This window comes from Rhyacophila brunnea, unplaced genomic scaffold (assembly GCF_057557595.1).
Source record: "Rhyacophila brunnea isolate RB1 unplaced genomic scaffold, BYU_Rbru_1.0 scaffold_6, whole genome shotgun sequence".
NCBI classification, from domain to species: Eukaryota; Metazoa; Arthropoda; class Insecta; order Trichoptera; family Rhyacophilidae; genus Rhyacophila; species Rhyacophila brunnea.
In genome coordinates, this window is record NW_028233276.1 from 47,200,977 (window position 1) to 47,224,436 (window position 23,460).

Below are 23,460 nucleotides of genomic sequence, written 5' to 3' on the forward strand. Positions count from 1 at the left end.
TACATATGACTAAAAAAGTTTAGTGTGAACTATTTATAGCGAATCTTAACAGCCTACCTCCACCCTTCGCCACTGTTAGATTGGCGTAACAAACATATTTTTTAAAAACTCACGCACTTGGCACATTTAAAATTTCCAGTCTACAATTTTATTCTGGACAAGAATGACAATATTTGTTTACTATTCGAATAAGGTAAACAATAATATCGCAATACTAAGTAACAAGTAATCTTACAAAAATAAATATAAAACAAAACATTAACAAACGAGAATTATATTAAGTGAATGGAGAACCTTATACAGCATGAGGTAGATGTTGAAAAAAAAACACATTCTCTTGACATAAGGTTTGCCTCATCAGTGATCTGAAGAACTACAGATCCCCCCATATTTTCAGGTATATATATGCATCATAGCTCCGACCCCTACCACAATCAATTAGAGCTCTATAAAATTGTAGTCATGGTGGTCATATAATACATAATGATTTTATAATAAGAATTTTGAATATTTTAAACTGTGACCACTTTAAATGTCAAAAGTTTGACTTGCGAAATATTTTTGGTCTAATCTGCAACAAAACTATAATCATGAGTTCTACAAGTTATTTCGATGAGCCTTACATTGTTAGATTAATCAAAACTGAATGTCTGCAATGGACTGGCCATGTAACACGTATGGATGAACAAATAATTAATGGCACAGATGGTGGTAGGTGTGATCAACCAGAAAAGGAGAGTGAAAGAGCGCTCGAGACGTCCAAGGTCTACCCTAGGCTGTAGTGCTAGAGAAGAGGTTTTGGAATGGATGTGACGATTTATGTTGTATCAAAAGTTTCTGCAGTTGGAGATTTCACAGGTGTATTATAATCGATTAATGAACTGCGATTTTTCTGCAAGCAGCCACAAGGTCTTTTATAGAATCCGTATCCTTATCGGAAGTATAGAGTTTCTTGAAAAGGGCAACGAGGGTGGCCTCTTTTTCCAGTTGAATGGAAATGTGGTGCGCTCGCTTCGTGATAGTTTTACTGATGCCGGCCAGTCGCGCCGCATTGAAACCATAACTTTTGGGACAAGCGCCTGATGACAGTTTGTATAAAAATGTGACAGTTTCCTGCGTCACAACTTCTGTGTTGTCAGCTTCTGATTCGTCTGTCTCCACCATACACGCCTGAAATAAGAAACGTACATGACAGATTAAAACAGCAACTCATTCGTTTCATAATCTAGTAAATGAATTATTTGAAGTGAAACTTTTTGCTTTGTTCTCCATTCTCGAACATGTATATTATTAATACCGGTCAGAATAAATTGCATATTATATTTTTTTGAAACGTTTTAATGCAGTTGGTATTTCTATTGAAAATAAAATACTTCATTGAATTGGAATATTATACATACTGCCACCTTTTTAAATGTTCAAACAAATATAATAACAATTTTATATTGCCATCGGTTAAAAAAAATACCTACTTTTAAAAATCGATAATTTATTGGCTTGTCGACAAGTTTTCGTTTTCTTCTATATTGATGAAGATAAAAATTATCAGTGATAGTCGTGTGTACACCTGCTTTTTATTTCACTTATCGACTAAATCATTACAATTTTTGTCACAGTTCAGCGGGACTTACTATAGGTGTGTATAAAATGTTAGAAACAAATTATACTCCATTATACTGGCTCTACTGAATAATAAATTACATCACCACCATGACATAATGATGGTGTGCTATTGCTGGTTGATATTATTTTATTGGAATGCTTGTAGAGTAAAAATTGTACTCACCATATGAGCCAAGGATATACTAGGATTGTTTTTGAAATCCTCAACCAGGGTGTGGTAATGCGTAGAGAACATCGTCCGGCATTTTCTATCGCACAGGTCATTCAAAACAGCAGCAGCTATTGCAGTGCCGTCATAAGTTGAAGTGCCTCGCCCTAGAAAAAAATATGAGGTTATGGCCTTCTGTTGTGCAAATATTTCAGCAGATATCTGAAAAATCTTATTTTGTATTTTTTAAACATACTTAAATTAAAATGTGTATGTGCAGCTTGTAAATTTCCATAGCAACGCACACATTTATAACAATTTAGTTGCTAGGATCCCCTTACCAACCAATAGTAGTGTTTTTGCTTCAATGCATTTGTTAAAGAAAGAAAAGCTCTCGTCTTTTATTCAAAATCTTTGGATAAACCCTTTTCATTAGAAATTTATTGTTGATTGATTTTGTCGTGGACTATTAACCGGTTACTTACTCGCTGTAATTACACCAATTCTTACGTTAATTACTACCAATTAACTAATTGCGGCATAGAAGAGGTTAAATCAAAATTCCATGATATTATGAATCATATAACAATCTAAAAGTAGTGTGATCAAATTTTAAAAAATCAGCCCTTCATTACGATGTGGTAACGATAATGAATGGATAAATGATTATCTTATTATTAGAATTCAATAAAAAAAGTTATAATAATGTTTTTACCAAGTTCATCAACGAGGACCAGTGAATGCAGAGAAGCATGTTTAAGGATGGCTGCCGTCTCACTCAACTCCACAAAGAAAGTGGACTGTCCCGTCATGATGTCATCGTGAGCACCGAGTCGAGTGAATATTCTGTCAACGAGTGTCAGAGAACATTCAGCCGCTGGGATATGGCAACCCTGGAATAACGATTATAATACAATTTAATCGAAAATTCTTTATTTGTTTTACTCGGTAAAAAAAGTTAACCCACAATTTTACAGTTGATTAACAGAATCTAATATCTTTATAACAAATATGTATAATGATGATTAAAATTACGTTTTAAAAAGGTGGCAGCCGCTGTGTACATGAGGTAAGATTGTGATCGAACAATAGCATGCAGGCTGATCTACACTAAAATCATGTCTAAGTCTAAAATATCACAAGTTGTACAAAAAGTGTGCAATCTTTGTTTTTCCCACGTAAACAAATGAAGTACAATTCATGACCAAATCACGAATCATCACTAAATCTGTAGGTATATGGTTATCGTCCCCTGGGCATCGCACAAATTAAATAGCAGTACATCAAACTCCCTACCCTCCCACATAGCTCCTTGTGATATTTGGCTGTTCTCCAAACTAAAAATGACCATTTAAGTCACAAGAAGACATGTGGAATGTAACGGCCCAGCTGTCCTGAAAAGGCATACTCCTAAAGAGGCGTCCAGAATCCCAAGGACACTATTTTGAAGAGGATTAGGGTTTCAGCAAAGCAGTCCTATAGTGCAATGCGGTAACATGTTGGTAATAAATAAAGATTTTCGATTGCATATTTCGTTCATATTAATTAACGTATTACCATTTTTTTTCAATATGACACAATCATCATTATCTATCAAGGTATCGAGTAATCGAAGTATAAGCAATAACCAGCAGTATGATAGCAATTCACAGCTTCGTGCCACAGCCTGATTTGATGGCCTTGGGGTTTTCAGACCTTCACGAGAGTAATTGTATTTTTCCCATTTAAATGTTACATAGTTTTTGAAAAGACCTTGTATTTGGATTCAATCTTGAACGATTAACTTAAAACAACTGGGGTGATAATGTGTATTTTTACACAGATGTTAGTGACATTCTTCCTGCATTCTTCCTTTAGTACTTTACTTCAACCTTTTTACACCTGCAGACCAGGAGAAAGGTTTTGCAGTCCACCAACACAGAAATAAAAAATATTATTTATATGGTAACATACAATAACGTCTGATCGCGGTTGATTTCGTCATATAAGCCATTAATGTATTGTAAGAACAAAAACACAATGCATAAACACTTACAGGTGCATGGGTTTTGAAGGTTTTATTACAATTTTTAGCATATCGTCGTTGATACTGCAATTATTATTATTAATATATTAATATTAAGTAATATTAATATTAAGTCACGTGTCTCTGCTTAACCTATTACATAGGTACATACATTGTCTGACTCATACACAAATTGAAAAACAATATGTGTACTTATTACAATTTTTAGCATATCGTCGTTGATACTGCAATTATTATTATTAATATATTAATATTAAGTAATATTAATATTAAGTCACGTGTCTCTGCTTAACCTATTACATAGGTACATACTTTGTCTGACTCATACACAAATTGAAAAACAATATGTGTACTTGCCAGCTTAAAATCTTTTTTTGATCGTTTACAATCATAGATGTGCCTACCAAATTTCCGGTGCCGTGTGTGTTAATGGGTCATAAAATGTCAAGATTATTTTTATTACCTTCTTAAAATAAGTAATTTATGATGTTTTACGAAAAGTCTGTCACAATTTTCAAAGACTGGCTCATGAAATAGTGTACTTTATTATGATTTATTGAATATTTTTATATGCCAGGACTCTGAAATAATTTCGAATTACGAAATTTGAATTAAAATTATATAAAATAATGTTCAAGGGACTTTTTTTTCGTGAAAATTTCGAATTACGGCGAATTTCGAATTATCTGTGTTCTTATTAACGAGGTTTTACTGTACTATGTAACCAGCTATAGCTGGTTACATAGTATTAATATCACAAATCAATAGGTCGCATGTCAACAGATTAGTAGCCAATGTAAACTTGCAATAAGTCGTTTGTCAAAAAGTATCGACAATTTGAAAGAAATTTACAAAAATGAAATATTCAATTAATATATTAACCCATTGCAGACAGATTTAATTTTTCAGGATCATTTAAAAAGGCACACTGATTACTAAAATTGATATAACTCTTGTATTATTCATTCAATTCAAATAAATCTTTGAAATATTTATAGGTTTTGAATTTTTCTATTATGTATTTACATTTTAAGTAAACTTTGTGTATAAGTGGAATGAAAAAAACATGTCAAATATAGTTTTTTTGTTTTTTTTAGCCTTTTTTTATACAAAATGACATAGATAAAAAGTCTATGATAGAAGTAAATAATAAAAGGAAGATAAACTAAAACTGGAGCTAAATATAATACTCTTCAAGATATTTAGAAGATGGAGGGCCATTTTATGTTTATTACTGTCTCAAACACCTCATACCTACCGAACTGATCATTATTTTGACAAATTTAAATAAAAATAGATTTTATAAATCAAATATTTCTTAAAAAATATATCGGACTGAATATAACTAATATCGAAAAATGATAGCTACATATATTATTAAGTAATTTCAACTTTAAAAAAAATCAAAATATGATTAAAATTTTTTTATTTTAATCATGTCCTGCATCCTGTAACACCGGCGCCAATTTGGCGCCGATAGGGCGCGATGGGTTAAGATATAAAGAGTACACTATTGCCATCTTAAGATTATGTGTTTATAATTGCAACGTTTTTCTTGCCTCCTGAACACTTGAGGTTTTTTAACATATGACCTTTAACAGTATCAATGACGATTTGCATTTTGACGCCAAAAATTTGCGGACCACCGCTTGAGAATCACTGCTTTAGAGTGACCGTTGCTAATGGTAGCACACAATACGAGGGGAAAAAATATGATGAATATATACTTACAATCTGAGTCATAATTGTAAGGAGTCCTAACTGCCGCATAAGAGTGGATTTTCCGCCCATGTTGGGTCCTGTCAGTAGAACCAGGGAAGCGTCATCGTCTGTCCCCAGAAGTGTGTCATTCGGGATGAAGTCTTCCAGGCACGGCATACACGGGTGACGACCTTCTTTGATGTTTATAAATGGCTGAAGGAAGTAATAATAACGATACTCAAGCTTAGTACATATTATATAGATGTTATTTTCCAAAAGACGTATAGAAATTATAAAAAATCATCATTACCTTGACATTATCCTTTGCAATCTCAACATTGGGAACGCAGATGTCGCCGGCCTGCAGACGAGCGAACTCAGCCAATGAAATGATAACGTCGAGAATGGAGATGCACCCGATAGCCTTCTGCCAGACTAAATGATTTGCACTAAACTTGGCAAATATGCGACGACTCAGATCTTTTAATATGACCACTTTCTTCTCTTCGACTTCCAGCATTCGGGCCAAAAGTTCCTGGAAACGTACATAACATTAATTTGGTACAAAATCAACTCAATAATGAACTATTGGAAGATTAGTGGACACAATAAATAAAGCCAGGATACATGGCATTAACAAACACTAAGTTGTATGGTAACTCAAATTTTTTCTCATTTATGCATATATTTAGCATATTTAACTATTTTTAAGACTTATTGTCCTCTTCCTTTCACTCACAGAAATATTCCTCAATAGTGAAGATTGATATAGTATACCTTGCTTTCGGATGTGCTGAATCTTTTAAAGCCTTTTCTCGCCGTCTCCAGATTATATCCTCGGCCTGCTTTATGTACTTTGGATTCCGGTATTTCGAGTTGGTATCTCTTTTTATCTGATCCGACATAGGTAACCTAATCAAAAATAAAATTTTACTTCAATTTCAAACACTGTGAATAGTATCACCTCTGAAGGCGGGGAGAGACCGCTTTACATCTCGCTTGGTTTGGTGTTGGATGAATGGGGTCGTCTGTTTGCGTACTTCGGGTGATAAAAAACACGGATGGTTGCTTAGAAAACAGCGAGATTTATTTGTGAGAATAGAATGTTTTACATTATGAATTATATTAGATTACAAGATCTGCAGTCGCACGGAAAAAAAAAAATGTGCTACTGGTTTCGTATCTGCACTAGCCCTGTGTTCTGTTGAACTTTTAAAACAAAACCGTTGATGTGCCTCATCTGTCCGAGTGCAAAAATGCACTCATCTTAAAGCAGACACAGAGCGTCTCGCTGCAGCCTATCGGCAACGAGTCGGATCATGTGACACATCCGAGCCAAAAAATAACTGTCTTAACACATTGCGAATACGGAACAAAATTTTAATATGATTATCAACAACGAATAATTACATTTAGGGCTTGAAAATTGAAAATGAGTCTGCCCGATAATGATTCCGTCCTCTTCAGGGTTCCATGGAATTAGATCCTTAGGGGGTGACATCTTTTGATGATACAAAAGAAATATAAAAGACCCAAATTATGTATGTACGAGTATTAACAATAACAAACCTTGCCACCGAAATATCTTTCTTGTTCTTTCCGGTACTGCTCCAGTTCGGCCTCGACTTTTCCGATTTCTTCGAGTATTGAATCATACTCTTTGTCCACATTTTTCGCAGGAAGAATCGTACCCATTTTTTCAGCAATGCTATGATCGAAGGCACCCTACAGAACGATAAATATTATAGTTTATTTTTATAAATACATACATTTTATTACATTACAAAACCATTAAAATAAAGAATTTATAATTTATCAATGTTATTATATTGGGTTGGAAACACTTTCTCAAGGCACAATGACAAACATGTCACTATGGGTTTAAAGAAAGAGAGTATGAATGAGTGTGAACAATCAATCTTTCGTGTCTCATGAACCACATTACTTTAAAATGAGACGCATGCTTCGTTTTGTTCACTTCAATTCAAACGCTTTTACAATCTATACCGATTGAGGGGTTGAAGATTAAAATACAAGTGGCATAAAATTAAAAAATAATTTATTTTATCAAATACATTAAATGTGTGAAAAGTGATTCAGAATATGTATGTACTTTGTATAAAAAGTTATGAGCATTTAATTCCTATCGTTGGATTACATACATTCCATGAACTCCTATTTTCAAAATAAATTAAATTTGAATGTTTTTGCCTGACTTGTAGTCCTTAAATATCAATATTTTGTTCTGGAATATTAAAAAACAGACTATTTGAGAACATGAAAAACATTAAAAACAGTCAACTCGGTACAGATATTAATTACATCTGGATCATTCTAAACCTCCGCTTATCAATTGTGCATAATAAAATCATTTTTATATCAATAAAATACAGTAGTACAATCAATAATGAATGCATAGAAAAGGAACTGTCGGGCTGAAAGACAACAAAGGTCAATCACTAACGAAGCGAACAAGATTACGCGTTGTGATAGATGTCGCCAAATTTAGCACAAAACAATAGGCTGGACATATCGGTCTGCTAATAGATTACTGCCGGATGAATGCTATCAGGCATTAAATATCCAAATGACGATCCTAAAAGCCGAGTTCACTGGAAATATGTGACAATAAAAAGTCAAGGACAAAAAGGAATAGAAGTTAACGCATAACAGTGGATCAGCCGTAGCTGGTGATGATGATATTATAACACTGGTAACTATCTACATACAACACATATAATAGATACCTTGAAAAATTTGAGGGTATCAAAGTAATCCGGATACATTCCATCCGGAGACAATTGAGTCAATCTCTTGAGCAGAGAAGAATCGCAATTATTAAATAACTTCATCATATTGGCGGCCGCTTCAAATCCATTGATCAACGATATGAAATCATTCACTTTTCTTTTGGAGTATGATTTCTCATCGTAGAATATAGCTCTGCCGTCTGGGTGATTTTGCGACCGGTTCAAATTACCCAGGGAATGAATTCTGTAAACAAAAAATGTGAAGGCCTAAATATAATCCGTTAGTTTTCTAAAGGTGCATTTAGACCGAACGAACAAGAACATAGGGCAAGAGCTAGAACACTCTATTCCTGTTCGTCTGGTGTAAACGCACAGTGAACAAAATCCACAAAACAAGTTTAAACTAAACGAGCTAGAATATAAAACACTGCGAGCGAATGATCTGGCTCTCTTTGTGTTTTTGTTCGTTTGGTTTAAACTATCACATTTGTTTGTTCGCGAGTGTATCGTCGCGTTTTTGGTTGGAGTGTAACAATACGCAAAAGTGGGCGCACTGGTTAAAAAGTCAGACTATATGTTCAGCTGCGAGCGAACAACACTTTGATGAAACCGCTCCGCCAGCGAGCGCAACAGAAGAGGAAAGAATGCTTGCCGCAATTGTGCTCTCGCTCTAGGATGCGTTTAGATAAAACGAACGAGCATTCTAGCTAGATACAGCGAATCTCCGTAGAATTCAAAAGAATGCTCGCTCGGTCGACAAAAAGCGTTTACGTCAAGAGAATTTCGCTGGAGTGGGGGAAGAACAAACATGCGCTCGCTTGGTCTAAATGCTGCTTTAGAAGTGTGAGTAATATTCGAGGCAACAGCTCATTTGAAATGCATTATCGCATGTCATCTTGCTGAACATATAACTATAAGATATTGATTCATATTATTATTTATTATTATTTGACCATGTCCGATCCTAAAGGATCATATGGGCCTCCACAGAGTACAGGTTTGTATTAACAGATTTTGTTTTTTACGTGAAATGGATGTCATCCACTTGCTCAACCTATTAGGTCCATACTCTAAAACAATATTTGTATTTGTCAGACCCAGGATTCAAACCTGGGACCCACGGCGTTATAGTCCAACGCTTAAGCCGCGCAGCCATGTGAAATTTTAAATACGATAAAGTCGATGATATTCTGTCAATTAAATTTGTCATACATATTGTATGTATACCATCTCAAAAGAAAATATTGTTTTCATTTAGAAACTGTCACTCTTGAAATCGTTAGTTCACAAAAATACATTATTTACTAATGTAAAAATACATTCAAAAACTAATCCTGAAATGGGGTGGGATCTCGGAATTGCAAACCTTACCCAAATATTAACAAAGATAATAAATAATGAAAGTCTCATGATATCAGCATACTTACTTAGAAAGAACTCTTTCCATGTCGGGAAGTCCATTCATAATTATCCGGGAGTCTTGTACGATGGATTGATTGGACAGTAATACCGACACCGCATCCTGTCTTTCGCGAATTGTTTCAATGTTGCAAGACGGAGAGCACACCCACTGATGTAGAAGCCTATCAACACAAAGTCACGATTATTCACATGAATTTTATATTGATAATTATTCAACATAATATATTACAATACTTTCTCAGTAATCCGCCACCCTAAAAACCAGACAAGTGTCAAATTAGTGAAATCGGCGGATTATAGTGCATACATACAAAATATGGTCAAAATTAAAACAGATATTTCGTAATAGTAAGTTTTTTTGAGAAATTTGTACTACAAATTACGGTGTTATTTATAATCAATATCAAGTCATGGCCCCCACAAAGGGGGGGCTGACAGGGTTCTAGCCTGGGGGCCCGGGCTCAGGAAGGGCCCGGCGTGGCGAATCGACCAGATAAGTGATTTAAACACACATTACAAATTCTCTCGAATAGTAAAAAGCCGCCTCCGGCGCTATTTGTCTTCAATATTATTATTATTATTTTAAATTATGTGGTTGTACGATATAATTTTTAATTGTGTATCGATACTTAACAACTCCATAATTCAAATAGATGAATTCAAATATACAAAAAACACTAAAACACATTAATTTTACCGAGTACACCATTTTTTGGAAAACGCTACTGTAGAGCGTCACACTGCCTTTATCTTTAGCGATAGGTAGGGGGCCCGCTTCATGATGTGGGGGCCATGAATCAAGTATTTCCTGATACTGAAATGTCATTTTGACATTTCATATTGATTTCCATAGTAACGCACATATATATTAATAATTTAGTAGCTAGGACCACCCCCTTAGCAACCAATAATAGTATTTTACTTTTTACGGATCTCTTCCAAAATAACTTTTCATACAAAACAGAATTAACTGAAAATTAATTCAATTCTACTTAAAGATGGCTAAAAGTATTAAAAGAATGCATTGGCATCGTGTTCTGATATATTCTAAAAGTTTCAAATGCCTAGATAGTCGATCGCAAAAATCGATTGCAAGATTTGTACTGGATAAACAACCACCGGACAAACAAGAATACGAGCTAAGAAAAACGTGGTAAAATAACGGTGGATTATAGTAGTTGTCGGATAATCGAGCGGCGGATTACTGAGTGTGTAAGAAGATAAAATCATAAGAGTGGAAGTGTGGCATATTCGTAATACAATGAGATGAAGCACAGTTTTGAAAATAGCAAGAATTTTGATAGGAAATACAAAATATTTTTTTTTTTGTTTATGATGAATTATTCTGACCTTTTCCCCATAGCGGTGGTGCATTGATTAAGCTTTGAATAGAGTGACGAATCGTCTCCAACAATCCTTAAATTATGAAGAGTAATGGCATCGAGCACCATGTTGGATTGCATATTGTCATTTTTGAATTGCTTTGATTTGTCGGTAAGTTTTGTATCGATGGGTTGATAAGTGGTGAAGTTTGACATTTCCATGATCTGTATGTCGAGAAGAGAGTTCGTCAGGTACCAGATGCAAGCTCCCAAAGCTCGCACTGCCAACTCGTAATTGTCATCGGGCGTGAGTCCCAGACTATCACCTGAAGTAAGAGAATCATGATTAAAAGTAAACACTAATATTATGTATTTTAATTATAATTCTGTGTTTCCGGGGTAATGTTATCATGTCAAGTTTTGATAAAATTGAGATTTTAATTCCAGTGTGTAAAAAATGCTCACCGAAAGTCACAATAATATGTTAGCAAAAAGTAACTGTCCAGAACAGTGATGCACAAACCACATGCTAACTGCATACGCATGTGGACTAAAATGGCATTTGGGCCACATTTCACCACCAATATGTAACTATTAAATATAAATAATAAAATGTACATTAGAACCTTGTTAATAAGAACACAGATAATTCGAAAATCGCCGTAATTCGAAATTTTCGCAAAAAAAAAGTCCCTTGAACATTATTTTCAAATAAAACCATACCTTTAATTCAAATTTCGTAATTCGAAATTATTACAGAGTCCTAGCATATAAAAATATTCAATAAATAGTGTAATAAAGTACACTATTTCATGAGCCAGTCATTGAAAATTGTGACAGACTTTTCATAAAACATCATAAATTACTTATTTTAAGCAGGTAATAAAAATAATCCTGACATTTTATGACCCATTAACACTCACGGAACCGGAAATTTGGTAGGCACATCTATGATCGTAAACGATATATAAAAAAAAAAAAAAATTTAAATTTTAATGTTTTTCCCCCATACATTTCATAATTCGTAATTCGAATTTTTTTTCGATTTTCGGTCTGTATAATAATAATAATAAATATGTAATAAAAACTACTGAAATACAAGGAAAAGACAGTAGAAAATAGGTATGTAATTAAAATAGAAATACAGAATGCGTAATTTTTTCATTTCGGTGCTATAGAGATGACCCTATACAATACCGACACGAGAACTCAATCAGCTCAATTAGTCAAATCAATCAAAGTAGAATCAATTTTTAAAAACCTAGGATTTTCCTTTAGACATTTTCAGACTCATTATATTATGTATTTACAAATGGTATGTATACGACTAATACATAGATCAATGTTTGATACCGTAAATTAACAAATTAAAGAGACACAAAAATGACAGTGCAACAGAGTCGTCTTACCATCGTTTAGCATGGGTTTTATCCCGTCCGGCCAGTTAGTGCCGGATTCGGCCTGGTAATACTTCTCCGCCATGGTCCTGAGTGTTTGGCTGGCGCTCCAAAACTGTTTTTGAGGAAGCAGGCTCTCCTTGCGTGCTCCTTGACAAGATACCCTGAACACCTGCGATGTACGGTCGGTGATGCCACCTTTCTCGTGCAATACCTAATCAAGATAAAAGCAGGAAATCAACTCGGTGCTCTCGATATCACAACCTACCACTTCATAGGTTCTATTCCAGTCGAGTAAAAAAATGTCGAATATTTGCAACAAACCCAATCGTCATATTCACCAAACCATCGCTCATATATAATACTTATCTAAATATGAAAATGGATATGTTAGCAGAATAGGTCAAAGACATGAACAAGAATTCGCAATAATCACCCTTATTGCAATGCAAATAGAGTTTATTTTTCAAGTAGGTACATAAATGTATATTATTATGTAGCAAGATTTATGTGGACACTAACGCATCTATTCTATACACAAGGCTGCTATTGGCCGCTACCGAGGGTAGTTTTTCATGTTTGTATCGAAGTATTAGCACTTACTGTAACAATTATAATAAGTAAGTTGTAATTGTTGCAATAAGTGTTATGTGTTTAACAGCACCTCTCTTGGCTGTGATAAATTTTAAAGTGAGATATACAGTTCTGACTGTTTAGACGGCTAACTTATTGTAACAATTATAATACTTCAATACAAACATATGATAAGTTATCCTCGTTAGCCGCTGATAGCGACCGATAGTCGTCTTGTGTATAGAATAAATGTGCTGGACTGCATTAGGACACCATTGCAAGACATGAACACAGATTTGTAATAATGACTTATATTGCAATGTAAGTAGAGTTTATTCTTCAGATTTTTATGACTAGACCCAAATATAAACGGACATGCTCATTTACGAAAGCATTTTATTTATAACACGCAAGTGTCCATTAGTAAGTCAATGGTGTAAACAGATAATATCAAATGAGCTAGACATGCCCGGTCACTGCAGAGTGTTATTTAATTGAATGAAAGAAAATATTACATGCATATTATATCAAAAATTGCAAAGGTAAGAATATCAGTGATTATTTTACAAAGCGGGGGTCTTACCAGTGCCGGTGGATAATGCGCCAGTGTTGTGAGCAACCTGGAAGAATGCTTGTCATCATCAAACTCCCCAAGATGGAAAACTCCAATGGAAGTGTCAATGAAGCACACTCCGTATTTGCTGCAACCGACTCCCAAATCCTGACAAATATAATACATACACACATTTATGTTTCAGTGATAGACAGTCCCTCAATTAAGTTTAACGTAAATATGTATATCGTCGTTGAAACTAGATAATAATTGTGTAACTCCAAAAATGCTACTTTACAGGAGACAAAAAACATAATGGTTTTGTATTCAATTAATATATGGTTATGGAGTTAAATCATCCATGATTAACAATGGTACAATTTTTTTGGAATTACATCATTTGCAAGACGGGTAGATATTAACAACGGCCACTAGATGGGATTCAAAGTAAATTTTTGATTAAAACAGAGTTACACATTTTTCTTTTCAATGACGAATTATGTAATACACTGAACTCCCCATTTACACGGTAGATACGTTCCAGGTGATACCGTGTTAAAAAAAAAGTCTAAAAAGTATACACTAAAATACTTCAAAAAATCAAGGGTAACAAAAATTATTCACTATGTTTTAACGCATTCTGGCCAAATTGGTCTCTAAAATGCATTCAGAGTTGATGGCTTTGCACCGTGTTATTTCGAAATCGTGTAAAAGGGGATTTCAGTGTATTGATTTCCCAAGAAAATAAAATCATAAAATCTCAGGAATCATTAGGTATTCAGTAGACGACAGCATGGTGAGAAGATGATTATCATCAGCCTGAATCTATCCACTGCTGAATGAAGGCCTCCCCAAGCTGAATCCACTTCTCTCGATCCTGTGCGTTGCGTTGCCATGTACTTCCACAGACTTAATCATTTCATCGATCCAGCGGCCTCTAGGTGTATCATGCGGACATTTTGTACCTCCTGGGTACCACTGAATCACTAGATTTGTCCAACCTTCAAAGATTAGATCAATTATTGTTATTAATTTAAGAACAGATTCTCTCACCTGTTCAGCGACAGCAAACATATAACTTGAACTTGCGTCAGTCGGTCCATTATCCTGCAAGCCGAGAACTTCTGTTCCTTTGCACGTCACTTGACAGATTTCTCGACGCACCGCTTTATCTTTCGATGAGATATTATCTGACAAAATAAAAATGTACTGTACAATAGGTAATAATTATTGAAATATGGAAATGTACAAATGATTAGATCGCCTTAGGTGCCGACATCCGAATTAATTTTAACACATTCAATTAAATGCATTGCAATTATTGAAATGAATATTAAGGTGCAAACGTGTGCGTTTCTATTCATAAACACGTCTGCAGTGCCCATGGCCAAGGTTACACAACACGATTAGTACACAATGTAAACTGTAAAGCAACAAAGAATATTGACGGCTGAGAATGAATATCTGATGAACCCTTGCAGAATTTCATGGACCTCGACTACAGTATGTTGATATCGGATGTAGTTAAAATTGATGACATAATGGACGTGATAATGTCCAAGAAAATTTGTCTGATGCCTTGTTCCGAAGAAAAGGTGAACTCAAATCTAATTCCAACGAACGGAAATGCTATGACCTACATCAAAGACCACAAATCTATTTGACTATCATTAATGACATACAAGACGAAACCTTTGAAACAATTTATAATATTGAAAAAGTATTGAAAAACAAACCAAAAAGAAGCACCAAACCAAGTAAAAGGAGTAAAGTACACAAAAGCATTTTAAAATCATCAAAGATGCGCGGTCAATGGATTTAAGCCACAAAACTCTTTTGACTACATTTTTTGTACATTTCAATATTCAGTGGTCAAGAGATATAACACACATAACTTCTAAGATACTATTTTTTTTAGTTATTTGTATAAAATAATAAAAAGATAACACCACAAAGTATATTCTATGTTGAAAGTTTCACGTTATATCTTTAAAAACAAAAAAGTTCAATAAAAAAATGTTACTTTTTTGTCACACAAAATCTTTGAGTGCCTGTTTCTCAGCATTATGATTTTGTGGACTGGCTCCCTTGACATCTACGGCGACGATATATTTTAATGTTTTCGTGATATGAATGCATGAAAATCTGCTAAAGATGTACACTTGCTTACATAATAGTAATTTTTGTGGCTACCAATTCAAACACATTAAAAACATTCCAGAAATCGCACCAAGTGCTGTAATACTAAAAGTTCAGATATGGTATAAATATGCTTACTAATTTTCATCCGTTCTGCCATCATATCTGGTGTTTCTGTCTGTTCCACACGGGCCACTCTGTACCCTTTCTGAACCAAAGTGCTGGCCATTCGTGCGTACGCTATCTCTGGAAAACCAGAATGTGCAAAATCGCCCTGAAATGATAACAATTCAAAAACACGTTATACTTCTTCTCCTCGATCCTTCTCCCTCTACAACTCTGTGATCACCCAATTTGTTTAAAGGTTTAGTTCCGGCTTCCCATTCAGGGGTGCTCATTGGTGAAAGCCCTGTCAGACAGACAGAAAGGCAGACCCCAACCGAACCGAGGGCGCGGCTTGACAAGTGCAAATTCATGAACTAGCAAATTGAAGCAGCAAAGGCAGCAAGCAGAAATAACACCAGAAAACTCTTCCGAATCACCCACGCCAGTCTGCGACAGGCGACCACTCATCGACTCCCGGAATCATTCGTGGCCCCTGTGGAGCATTAGAGTCTGACACAGAATGTGTCAAAAAGATTTAGAAAAATCATTTCTGCCCTTCTGACCCGCCCACCCCCTTTGGATCCCCTTGACATACCTGGTGAAGCCTTACTTTAGATATCCCCCAATATATATATATATATATATAAAATAATATCAGTCATGCTTATTACCTTCATGTAGGAAAATGCAAGTTCGTTGACACCTACGGATGCATCCATATGATATAATTCATAAAATTTCCCAACTTTGAAAAAGAGGACACAATCAAAATGTGCCGCCTTCATATCCCACCACTGTCTATGCGCCTGAAAGAGAAATATAAAACCATATATGTACCAACAATCTATAAAATAAATGCCATTGGATTAATGGTTTTTAGTCACGGATGAAGCAAGTTTCAAAATTATAAAAAGCACAAAAACCAAATATCCAAATACATATTCCAAAAACCAATATTTCTACATATGGTCAAAATCTAACATAAATTATGTACATTTTATCTGAAATTAGTATCTGTAATTAATGTCAAAACTAGTCAAATTAATGTCACAGTATTTAATTTCAAAAGTATATGGAAAAAATATAAAATTGTCTATGCTACATTGTATTTCGAGTGAATTTAATTGGTAATAAATCAGGAAAACTCGGCGCTTTGCGCTTCGCGGGAGGGCTTCGCCCCCCTGGGCCCCTCAAATGATGGTTACTTAAGCCCTGACGGCTAAAATTATTAAACATGGAACATGCTTTGCCGAATGCTGGTTATCCAAATTTGAAAGAAAATTTATTTGTCAAAGTAACCGAATCCAAAGGATTCAAACAATTTTACTTTTCTGTAAATTATGTAATTACAATAATAAAACTAAAGAAGTAATAATAACAGACGAACAATACGTCGCACAGAATGTAGGCTACTGAACGTAAAATGAAAATAATCGACACGCGCAAGTAATTGGGACGGGGCACGGGCCGTGGGCGGGCTGCGCGTCTATAGTTATTCTATGTCTATTTTTCGTAATGCTTTTGCGTCGGAGATCATGAGTAAAACATGTTCCATGTTGAAAATGTTCAAAACAGAAAGAAATCAATTAAAATGATATAAATAAATGCCAATATGTTCAATTTTATGTTGCTTATATTTATTGCAATAAAGGGATTCTCCGCTAATAACAATGGGCACATTCTTCCAATTTTCTAATATGTACAATAAGATTTCATTGGATTCAAAATTATTGATTATTTATTTAGAAATGTGTGATATAATTACGCAGGTACCGGTGTTTGTGACGCTCGAAAGTCTTTCGGCACGTACAATGTTTTCGGGTCATAATCAGGATGGTCTATCTTCCTCCGATTGGCATCCATTAAGTTCTCAGGTCGGAGCCACTCCAGGCGGCAGTGCAGCCAATTGTTTGTGTCATCAGACGGTGACACTTTAGACTCCGAGGATGACGCACTTGCATTCTTGCCAGCAGGACTTTTTATACAAGCAAAGCATATAGTTACCGAATAATAATACAATCGATATTATCATATTTGATTTGGTTTACAAAGACAATGTGTAAAATGTCTAAGGCTAAGGTCACATAGGCAGGTGCCTTGCTTGGTGGCTATATGCTAGGTGACATCGAATGCTCAAAGTCAGACAACGTTATCTACAAAAAAGTGTTTTTTTTTTTGAGATAACGTTATTTTACATTTACGGCTACATGATAGTCAAACAATGTTATGTCAATCTTTTCAAATTTCTTATTAAATCGTCAGTAAAGTTTAACGCTAATTACATAAGTTACCCTTGTTTTCATATTTTTTTAAAACTATCCCTATAAATTTTAACATCATCATAAGCAAGATAAATGTACAATACACAATAAATTATAAAATATTAACATTAGGTTTTAAATAAACATTTCCCTTGTTAAGTTACAAGAATCTAAAATAACGATTTTTGGCTCTCCTGTAAAGTTGCACTTTTGTAGATAGTGTTGTTTGACACTAAGACCTCGACATATCCTAGTGAATGGACGCACACTATACTATCCACACTGCACGCTTCGCGCCTCGCTGCATGATTATTAGTCACCTAGTAAGTCTCCTGGCGAACAAACGTGTTGGTTATTTTTATTGTGTCACCTAGTGATTTTGCGAGATGACGGATGTTTCTTCAGTGTGACAAACGTCAAACACCGTGTATTTTGAGGTTATAAATAATGTCACATGGCATGAATTGACATTATGCACCCAACAATTCGAATTTGTGGCTTTCGAAATTTTAAACTTAAATTCTCTATGAGAAGTAGCTTTGTGGTTAGTTTTGAGAGTGACATCGTTGTTGACTTGAGCGCTCCCAAATGTCAAATGAATTTGTACCTAAGCACGTAGCATGCAATGTGGCAGTAGTGTTTTTAGTAGACAAGCATAGCACCTATCTCAGCAGTAGCGAAGCACCGACAACCTATGTGGCCTTAGCCTAAATCAAATAAAGATTAAATATGAGATTTTTTGAGCTAAAATTGTTAAGTAGGTATGTATAAAAATGTCATATTTAGTGTGATATTTATTGACTTAATAAAGTTATTCATTAAGCCAGATGCATAATAGTCTTACTAATTAAGTGTCTAAATAGCCTTAAACGATGCTTAACCGTACATCGTCAAGATTGGAATCTTGGTCAACAATAGACTGCAATACTAGGACGCCGGCTGTTGGGAAAATTTAAATGTTCATAATACTCAAATTGAAACACTCGCACTGCGACAGTGGTGTAGAATTCAGTTAATAAATAAATGTGTTTCATATTTTTGTCCAAGTCTTGTAAAACAACACAAAAAAATGTAAAACAAATATTTCGCTGTGAATTAGAGAATGTGTCTCTACAGAGTGGAAGTTATATTAACAAACTTTTTCTAAGTAAAATGGTTATTAGCCATTCATCCAACCCTTTGGGACTTGGGTTAGTGTTAAGGGCCCGCTGAAGAGCCCGCCGTTCAAATATAATTTAGTATAAAAAGGACCTCGGCGTCGTAACTACGTCAATTTAAATCGATCTTTTCGCCTCCTATTATTATTTTATGAACACCTGTGACATGAAGCCGATCAGAAAACAGGGCTGTCAAAATAATATTAAGCATTCATATTTTTTAAATGTTAATTTCATCATGGTTTTTAATCAAACCTGTGCAAGTACGTACTGATAACTTGGGTGGATTTTGTAGCAAACATACTATTGATATATATACGGGTATATTATTATTATAACCCAATTCAAATTGAACATAGGTTGATACTCAAATACTATTATAGTATGTTTATGATTTCGAGAAAATAATACGATGGTATAATTAATCCATATCAATTATTTGAAAACATTACATTCGCACTTTGCACAAAATTACAAACACATTCGAAGTTTGCCGCACACGTACAGACCACGTGATATTTGTTTACGCAAAATCGTCGCTTTTCAAAATGGCGAATTTGATTACCAGATTTTACTGCGATGAATCAGTATGTTCCTTTTTGTCTTTTTTTATTCGTAGGTTTGTTTACTATGTACACCGAGAAATTTCCATTTATAAACTCGGAAACGATGTTTACAGAAGAGTTTTGGAATATAATGCAACCAAAACTGGAAAAAATTCTATCATGGGTGTTGACTTCCTGAATTAGCTAACCCCAGGTCCATGCCACTACGTGAACCACAGTGGATATTAAGCCATTTCCACACTGGCAACAAGTTGCTGGCAACCTCATTAAATTTTACGATACTTACCATAATTGCTTAAGAAATTTTACAATAATTATCGTAAAATCTAACGAGGTTGCCAGCAAATTAACTTGTTGCCAGTGTGGACCCGGCATTAGATGCACAAAACTTAAATAATATATATTATAAATAAAAATTTAAAATTATAAATATATATTATGATTTATGTCTTCGACAGCCCTGATGAAATAAATGTGAAATATGAGTCGGATCAGTCACAGAGCAAATTTATTAACACAAACAACTTTGACACGACCTTTTTATATTAACTAGTAGACCAGATATTATGGACCACATGTTAAAAAATCATATTTTCAATTCTCAAGGCCATTTCTGTAGAACGTCCTCTTAAGCAGCAAAATTTATCTTTTTCCAACAATTTTGTTATCAAAAAGATTCTCTTTCCGGTACCAGAGGGCCCCTTGCCCTAGATCAAACACACATTGCAATTTTGGCAAACGTGGGATTCAAGCCCGCACTGATGACTACAAAGACATACGCTTTGCTCTGCCATTATTTCCATGAGAAAACACTCCACAAGGAAATTCAATACCAAACAATTCAGAGGTCGATTGAGAAATAAGTAAACTACATACGATTCAGGTTGTAGCTTCGATTTAGCTTTCGGAGCAGGTGACCGCAGGGGACTGGACCGAGCCGGTGACGATACCTTGGCTTCAAATTTGAAACTGCTTTCCAATTTTTCCTTAATATTGTTATGATCTAAAAAAAAAGGATTTTCATAAAACTTCTATTGATACTAATCTTATAATGTGTTCACACAAAATTAATAATCAATTTAAATTGCATCAGGGTGAATACTTTTATAGCGACTGATTTTTTCAATTAATGTTCATTCAAAGATGAAATTTTCCCTTTCACTATTTCTTTCTTTTCTTAAAAATTATCACAATCTGGGAACACCGCACTGATATTAGGTGAACAATTTAGGAACTGTTACAGCATGGATGGTGAATCCTTGGAATAGATGGACGCGCTCATTTCCTCTTCTCTTGATATTAATTTCACTTACTATGTTCATAGACCTGAGTTACATATTTTTTTACTAGCCGTACTGTACTACTATTTGTGCTGTACTAACTGCCGCGAGCGCATTTATGGGCCCTAATTGTACGTTAATTACACCAATTAACTAATTGCAGCACAGAAAGGATTAAAATATCAAAATTTCTCGGTATACGAAAACCATCAATTTTTATTTTTGCACGTTGAACCAAACACCACATCTGCGCCCCCACCCAGTGGGGCTGCCCCGCTCGCCCACCTCTTGCTATGCCATTGATGAGTAATATCACGGAATAAACATTCAAGTCGGTTGCGGTTATTGCATGCAATGAAATGAGAGCCAAAAAAAAACAGTGTGCAGGTAAAATAGTAGAAAGAGCGAATGCCGATAAAGTCGAGTGACCGAGTGAAAGAATTCACTAGTAAACTAATAGCAACCACCATAAGGCCAGTGGATAGGTACAGTTGGATGAAGCTGATCTAGAATTCCGCAGTACCAAATACAGAATCATAACGATCTTCAGTCCAAATTGAAAAGACGATAGAAATATAGAATTATATATTTTGTTTTAACATTATTTTTCCTATATAGGGAATATTATTAAATTTCATTCTCCGTGCGTGCTTAACAAGTTATCCTGTTATACCAACTAAAGGTAATGAAATTTTCTTCATACCTCTTGCATTACCTTTATTCTCGCTGTCAGACGTATCGGAATCTTCCGAAACTAATCTAATCCTCTTTCTGCGACGAGGGGGTGCAATTTCATCGTTGACATCATCGTGTAGATCCTGTTTGATATCCTCTTTGTCAGAGTCAGAGTCAGAATCCTTTGGCTCCCTTGGCCGCTTTCCATCTACAATACATTTAAAAATGTCGTAAAATATTTTTTTAAATCAAATTACTTACCTCCCTAATAGATATTATGTGGTGTACCTAAATATATGTATACAGTTTTAATGAATTCGAAAAATTGTCTACGATTAAATCTCATAATTTTCTTAGGACTGGATTCATTCAAAATGTCAGAGATTATTCAGTAATTGTACCGCAGAGGTAGCCATGAGCTTTTATATTTTTTTTTACGAAAACAGTTTATTCCATGTAGACAATTATAATAATACCTTTTTCTGTCGGCGCATCGGCTCTTCGATCCAATAATCGTTAATTGAAAATTTGAAATTTTCATACATTTTGATTCACCATTATCACAAACTAAGATTATATGACGTAATATTGGGTTGGGGTAGGTTAGATTAGGTTATGTTAGGTTAGGTTATGTTATGTTAGGTTAGGTTTGGTTTGGTCTAAAAAGAAAGTTGTAAAATCTCATGTCCACCTCTGCGGCACATTTACCGAATATTTTTTGGATAATAAATTTCGATAATCTGATAAATCAACTAACATTTTGCGGTTATCCAAAATATGCATACCTATTATCTTGCCAACATATTCTTCACAATAATAAATGAAGTATGTCTTACTGCAAAAGAGCATGTGTGTTCATCTCGTCTCCTTACATAATGCAACGGAAAGGTAATAAGGAAGGTGTCAGACTAGGACCAATCGTACCAAACATGATCCTCACAGCACTACTCAACTCCAATAATGTAACAACAAACCACAAAGAATCATTTGACTTGTACATGACAGCATTTACCAATCGTTATTATCGATATTTCGAAAAATTAATACACTTCCTACATATAAAGACATTCAACAGGATATTTTATATTATAAGATTACCTTTGCTGTTTTGGTCTTTACTGCCATGTTTTTGTTTGTCAGGCGTTTCATTGAAAGTGTCGGTGATTTTCGCCACTTTTCCGGCGGATGGAGAAGGTTTTGTGAAATAATTGAAAAGGGTGTTTGCTGAGCCACCTGAACTATTTCTTTTGGACATGGTGATTATCTTATATCGTTGTCGATATTTTTTTAAGAGATCAAATGGCAGCAAACAATTAATTATGCCGGCACCTTAAACGTCAAACAACCCAATAATTTGCCGCGAAATCTTCTCACTTCTGTAGATCAGTGTTGTCATCTTTTCAAAGTGGGATTATGGTACAGAGCCTACAAAATTATAGTATTTGGGGAAAAAATATAGTACGCGTTGCTATGTGTTGAAAATGTATAGGTTTTTGTGTCTCAGAAGAAGAAAAACCGGAGAATTTGAGAAACTCCGAGATCCCTTTTTATTTAGGTACCTCTACCGACCAAAAATGCTTAGGGAAGATTTCAAGAAATTTCATTTTAAACCAAAGTCAGGGAGTTTTTTTACGTTTTTATAGGATCTTTTTCGAAGTTCTCCAAATCTTCCTATATTGCGAAATTATAGTACTTTGAACCAATTTGTCGAACGGAAATATCAAAATTTTAGTACTTTTTACATATTTTTTCCGATATTCAA

The 23,460-nt window shown here is 34.7% G+C and overlaps 2 protein-coding genes across 3 annotated transcripts in view; one reads left to right on the forward strand and one right to left on the reverse strand.

Annotated features, from left to right (window-relative positions):
- LOC147065743 (palmitoyltransferase ZDHHC2) overlaps positions 1 to 7,298 on the forward strand; it is a 58,639-nt gene extending 51,341 nt beyond the window's left edge. Inside the window, exon 8 of the transcript XR_015071819.1 lies at positions 7,202 to 7,298. The gene's annotated coding sequence lies outside the window, so the exon portion shown is untranslated. The remainder of the gene's footprint in view (positions 1 to 7,201) is intronic.
- Msh6 (DNA mismatch repair protein Msh6) lies at positions 64 to 23,070 on the reverse strand. 2 transcript variants are annotated; one of them, XM_085957067.1, is made up of 19 exons: positions 22,797 to 23,070; positions 21,739 to 21,906; positions 20,620 to 20,746; positions 17,533 to 17,734; positions 16,431 to 16,565; positions 15,793 to 15,928; positions 14,569 to 14,705; positions 13,546 to 13,683; positions 12,402 to 12,603; positions 11,021 to 11,318; positions 9,676 to 9,831; positions 8,246 to 8,492; positions 7,068 to 7,223; positions 6,276 to 6,410; positions 5,809 to 6,033; positions 5,529 to 5,711; positions 2,487 to 2,664; positions 1,787 to 1,938; positions 64 to 1,170 (listed from the first exon to the last, which is right to left on the reverse strand). In XM_085957067.1, exons 1-19 carry the CDS (start codon positions 22,951 to 22,953, stop codon positions 874 to 876), a joined length of 3,429 nt encoding a protein of 1,142 aa, XP_085813193.1. In that variant the 5' UTR covers positions 22,954 to 23,070; the 3' UTR covers positions 64 to 873. The 2 variants fall into 2 exon arrangements, with proteins under 2 accessions (XP_085813193.1, XP_085813192.1); XM_085957066.1 differs by having other exon boundaries at positions 21,727 to 21,906; positions 22,797 to 23,059.
- Positions 23,071 to 23,460: the final 390 nt, after the last annotated feature.

Excerpts from the sequence above, each read along its gene's own strand:
- Msh6 (XM_085957066.1), bottom strand. The coding sequence starts at position 22,953 with ATGTCCAAAAGAAATAGTTCAGGTGGCTCAGCAAACACCCTTTTCAAT. Across the intron at positions 11,319-12,401 it reads AAAACCCATGCTAAACGATG|GTGATAGTCTGGGACTCACG; the intron begins GTAAGACGACTC and ends CTCTTACTTCAG. Across the intron at positions 9,832-11,020 it reads ACCACCGCTATGGGGAAAAG|GCTTCTACATCAGTGGGTGT; the intron begins GTCAGAATAATT and ends TTGTGTTGATAG.